Source organism: Nicotiana sylvestris, chromosome 7 (assembly GCF_000393655.2).
Source record: "Nicotiana sylvestris chromosome 7, ASM39365v2, whole genome shotgun sequence".
Taxonomy (NCBI): domain Eukaryota; kingdom Viridiplantae; phylum Streptophyta; class Magnoliopsida; order Solanales; family Solanaceae; genus Nicotiana; species Nicotiana sylvestris.
The window spans coordinates 113868054-113873758 of NC_091063.1; the positions used below are offsets into that span (position 1 = coordinate 113868054).

A 5705-nucleotide genomic window follows, 5' to 3' on the forward strand; every position below is an offset into this window, starting at 1 on the left:
ACAAGATGAAGAGAGGAGAGGGGGGGGGGGGTCTCCCATGTGAGGCAGGTGGTTTTTGTTAAGGTTTTTTTAGTGGAGAATATTGAAGACCATGAAGAAGATGTCTTCAAGTGAGAGTTGTGTGTTGTGTTCATGTGCTAGCATGTGTTAGCATGTGTGTATCGGCTGAAAATGTTTTGGGCTAGGTCCGAAAATTAGGCCTAAAATGAGTCGTTTGAACCCAAATATTATTCTTTCCTCGCAACCAAGAATAAAAATACGACCTTATTTAATTAATCCTACGTAATCAGAATAATTATTAAAACAGACTGATAATTAAAAAATATATATAAAAATATATATATATTTTTTGTATTTTTAAATTTATATAAAAATAAAAATAAAGTACTATTTTTGTATTTTTCAAAATTTATGAGAAATAAATAAACTAAAATTTATATATCTTTTTTTTTTGTAATTTTCATTTTTGTGACGAAAATAAAGTAAAAGAGTCAAAATAAGCTGAAATAGCTACATTAAGGCTAAATTAAATATTTACGTGCTAAAATGTGAAAAATTTGGGGAGGGACAAAAATCACATGTCAACAGTGCGTTCTCAGGGTTTCGTGGTGGTATACCAACACCTGGAAAATCCACACCGTTCTCTCCGTGGTCTTCAAGATTGTTGTTTTCGCGTGCATTTACTGAGTTAGACATTTTGACCTGAAATCAAATATCTTGGACAAGAAAAAATGTGAAAGGTAACTTGCGTTATGCAGTTAAACCAGCAAGAAAATAATCACTATTATTTTTAGCCCCACGGTGGGCACCAAACTGTTTACCGTGAAAATGGTAATAACAATTAAATTTGATTTTATGGTTCTAAAAATACGTGATCTATTTTTATGCTAGTTGTTAGGCAATGGATGCTAAGTAAAAGATTAGAAAGCAATATTATAGCTTAGAGACGATATGATAATCGAACCAAACGGCTGGAGATCGGGGCTTCGAGCTGTTGTATATGAGGCCCCGAGGTCGAGTTGAGTGGCCGGCTTAGAGCGATCGAGGGGGGGGGGGCAACAGTTATGAGAGCTACGATGATGGCTCTTTATGATCAATGCTAAGCAATAAATGAAGAACAATAAATAGAACACAATGAATATAAGAAATAAATGGGAGTAATGAGATGAAGAGAATATGTTAGAGAGCAGAGAGAATGTTCTTGTGTATTTAATATTGAGTATCAGATTCCCTCCAAAATGACAAGGATCCCCTTTATATATGAGAGGGAATCACATCATAGTACAAATGCATTTATTACAAAGATATGGAGCTGGTACAACCATTTAATGTCTTGATTCGGGTCTGAACTTAGCCTACTAGACTTTGTCAGCTCTAGTTATGCGTCTTGGGAACTCCCCACTTTTTCACCATAACCGTTGGTCTGTACTTCCCCGAGGTTGAGCGTCGATAGCTCTCAGGGGTGAATCTCGGCCATAGTCTCGAACCTTTGAAACGTGCTTACGAGGCATCGTAACGACAGAAAATTGGACCCTCCGATTTTACCGTATACATAATTAAAAAAATTACTAAACTTTATTATAAAACACCAAATTAGCTCCCGAATCCCATCTAACTGAAGCAACAAACTTTATTAAAATTGACGGTCTAGAGAAAAAGTGAAAATGAAGTATTGCCTCCTTTAACGCATCTCCAATCCTTAGTACCTTGTGCTCATGTTGCATGTTTTGCATGGCTAGCTAGGATATTCAGCAGCAACTTTCTCTTTGCTTAGTTAGGGTTTTCTAATGAATGAAGAGGAAGATACTAATTACTCTGAAATCTAACGATAATGTCAAAGCTTAACATCACCGAGGACCCTTACCTCGTTAACAAAGGCCTCGTAATATGCCGGACCATACATCCTCCACATACCTTTGGCATCTTCTATGGAGAAAATCCATTGCAATTCTCTTTTCCCCTTGTCTTGTTAGAGATCTCCACCATCATCGCCATCTCCCGTCTTATTCGCTATCTTCTCAAGCCTCTGCGACAGCCGAGGATCATCTCTGATATCCTCGTAAGTTTCTTAGTAATCTCGTAGTATAATTTTCAAATGCGAAAAGATCCAAATTTACCTCGTTATCTAATTATACGAAATGTTTTAATTTTATTCTCTGTCATTTATATCCTTGTTGTTAGCAAATAGTCTCGTATTTGGGCTTAAATTTAATGAAGCACCAGCATGGACTACTGGTTGGATTCAACAAGTCAAAATGCTTTTGAAAAAAAGCTCCAAATATACCTCTTTACTTTTGATTACAGTTTAAATTTACTCGCTGATCCATTATACTTCAGGGTGGAGCTTAATTAGATCCAAGGGCGATTACGAGATGATGTGTTAACTGCAAGCATATAAACAATCTTAATATAACACATAATAAAATTAAATATAGTAGAAGAGTATTATCTCTACCATGGACGGAGCTAGGGTTGTAGAACCCTCTTCGCAAAAAAATTACGCTGTGTATATAAGGTTTAAAGTTTTTGTTATAGACGTATAATAGCTGTTGAATTCCTTTGTGTTTTGGTGAAAATCTTGCTTCAGCGTAACCTTTTCTTAGTCAAATACTAATATCTTATAGCAGTAAGTTGTGTCTTGTTTTCTTGAAAGATATATTATACTTAGTGGAAGATTTGTTTTGTGTTTTTGTTTTCCTCTCCTGAATGTGAAGGGTGGAATAATCGTAGGACCATCAGTTTTGAGCCGAAGCAAGCGTTTCAGGAACTTCATTTTCCCAGATACAGCTGACTACGCACTGAAAAATATTGGACTCATTGGGTTTATGTATTTCCTTTTCATATCTGGTGTAAAGACGGATCTTAGCCAGATAAAAAAAGCTGGGAAAAAACAATGGTACATAGCCATATTTGGGGTGTCCATTCCCATGTTATGTAGTCTATTTATTGGAATAGGTGTTCGAAAATCCATGAAAAAAGAATTAGTCAAAGCTTCTTCTATGTTGGGATTAACATCAGAATTTGCAATCACAGCTTTCCCTGTTATATATCCAATAATTAGAGAGCTTAATCTCCTTAGTTCTGAGATTGGAAGAATGGCATTATCCACAGCTTTAATAAGTGATGTAATCGGAATCCAATTTATTGTTGTGTTTGAGGCAGCTAAACAAGGGGAAGAGAAGAGTATGTATGCTTTATGGTTTCTCATTTCTTCTTTCTTAATTGGAGCATCTATTTTTGGAGGTGTTCGACGTATCATGATATGGATAATTAATGCAACGCCAGAAGGGAAGTCAGTGGAGCAAATTTATGTGGTTTTCATACTGTTGGGAGTATTGGTTTCTGGTTTTTTATGTGGTTTGGGTGGGATTGAAGTGACTAATGGGCCACTATGGTTGGGCCTTGCCATTCCTGACGGGCCACCATTAGGTGCTACTTTGGTGGAAAAGTCAGAGACAATTGTTATGGATATTCTTATGCCATTTTCCTTTGCATATGTTGGATTTTTCACTGATATTTCATCCATGTATGGCCAATGGTCACATCTTCGACCAATATTTCTCATGGCAGTCACAGCTTATGTTGTTAAAATTGTTACTGTCCTTTTCACCGCGTATTTCTTGAATATGCCCTTCAGAGATTGTCTTGCTCTTAGCCTTGTCTTGAGTCTAAGAGGTGAAGTCGAGTTTTTGATTTTCATTCACTGGCTGGATTTAAAGGTAGTACTCTTTCTTCAAAATGACTTATTTTTGTCATACCAAACACACTCGGAAATATAATTGACACTAGCTAGTTGAATGTAATGCAGATGATAACAAGACCATATTTCACAATGCTAATACTAATGACAATAGGGGTGACAGCTATAGTCACTCCCTTGATCAGTATAGTCTATGATCCAACAAGGCCTTATATGATTCACACAAGAAGGAACATTCAACATACTGCTTCAAACACAGAGTTACACATTATTGCTTGTATACATGATGAGGAAAATATGCCTGGAATTATAAATCTACTCGAGGTCTCAAATCCAACTACTCATACCCCTTTCTTTGTTCATGCCTTGCACCTAATGGAGCTAGTTGGCCGTGCTGCACCTGTTTTCATCGACCATAAAGATGACCAAGAATCCGACAACGCAAACAGCCAAAATCCGATCCATAATGCTTTGAAGCTTTTCCAACAAGGCAGAGGTGAAGAAAACATGATCAAGATACATTCATATACATCATATTCTCCTAAGAGAACCATGTATCAAGACATTTGTAAATTGGCTTTAGAGATGAAGGCCTCTCTTATCATACTTCCCTTTTACAAAGATCAATTTGATAGGCGCTCGACTAGTACACAAGTAGTAAACTCTAATGTCTTAAAACATGCTCCTTGTTCAGTTGCTATTCTTGTGGACAGGGGTCTTGGTGTGCCAATGAGACAATCAATTCACCATTTCGCGCTTCTGTTTACGGGAGGAGCTGATGCTAGGGAGGCACTTTCTTATGCTGATAGAATGGCTGCAAATCCAGATGTATCACTTACTGCTGTTCGATTTCTTTCGCATAACGGTGAAGGGGATAATGAGATGGAGAAGAAACTAGATGATGGTTTGGTGACATGGTTTTGGGTGAAAAATGAGGGAAATGATAAAGTTATTTATAAGGAAGTTATAGTGAAGAATGGAGAGGATACTATTGCAGCAATTCAGGCAATGAAAAATGAATTTTTTCATCTTTGGATACTTGGAAGGAGCCAAGGGGTAAATCCTGTGCTATTGCAAGGATTAACAGATTGGAGTGATGAAAATGAACTAGGAGTTATAGGAGACTTTCTTGTTTCGATGAATTCGGGTACTACGTCTTCTGTTCTAGTGGTGAAGCAGCAGATTTTGAGAGGACAAGAACCGTCTTCTATTAGTTTTCTAGAAAAATTTACAAGTTGCGGGTTGTAGAAACCTCATATTTAGGTTTTAGGAAATAGAAATCAAGTGTAACTGTATATGTTTGTGCTTTAAGGTTGCTGAGATAACACTTGTAGTCCAAGTCTGGTAGTCTGTTAGATCAAAATTTTGGAAAGGAAATTGATTTAATATAGCTTCCTGCTCAACTACTTGATATCCTAACCATTATCTATGTTTTATGTATAACTAGTGTTAAAACTTATGCGACGCGCGGTTAAATTTCAAGAATATCAATATTATAAATTATTGTTTTAATAAATTTAGAGTTGCTATTTTATTTTTTAATACAATATGAGGAAATATAACAATATGCATATAAATTAGAGGATACACCCATATAGTAATCAAATAAATTATTTGTTTCTTATTTTATTCTTTATTAAATTAGGAAGTACTCAGTATTACATTTATAATGTGACTTTTAATTAACTAGTCAATTGACTTAATGTTTTGTTAATACTTTTCTTTTAATATAACAGAGGTATATATTTTCTTACTCGGCAAATATTTTTATTATTTTTAAACTTATGTTATAATGTTTAAAATTCTTTAATTGTCAAAATTTTATCAATAATTTTATTGAGTGTATTACTTACCTTTTATTTTTTAATTAATTTAAATTATAAATTCCCTAACATTAACTTTATCGCCCTCTTTTAGTACATTCTTTTCTACTGTAATATTTGAATAATCAATTTTTATTTTATATTTTACTTATAATTAAAATAATATAATATTTTCTTACTAA

General features: G+C 34.9%; 1 protein-coding gene across 2 annotated transcripts; it reads left to right on the forward strand.

Moving 5' to 3' along the window:
• The first annotated feature begins 1759 nt into the window (after window positions 1-1759).
• Window positions 1760-5063, forward strand: LOC104228225 (cation/H(+) antiporter 24-like). Of its 2 annotated transcripts, none has more exons than XM_009780654.2 (3): window positions 1760-2059; window positions 2715-3719; window positions 3809-5063. In XM_009780654.2, the coding sequence occupies exons 1-3, from the start codon at window positions 1832-1834 to the stop codon at window positions 4946-4948; spliced, it is 2373 nt and encodes a 790-aa protein (XP_009778956.1). In that variant the 5' UTR covers window positions 1760-1831; the 3' UTR covers window positions 4949-5063. The 2 variants fall into 2 exon arrangements, with proteins under 2 accessions (XP_009778956.1, XP_070007051.1); XM_070150950.1 differs by having other exon boundaries at window positions 1972-2059; window positions 2731-3719.
• Window positions 5064-5705: the final 642 nt, after the last annotated feature.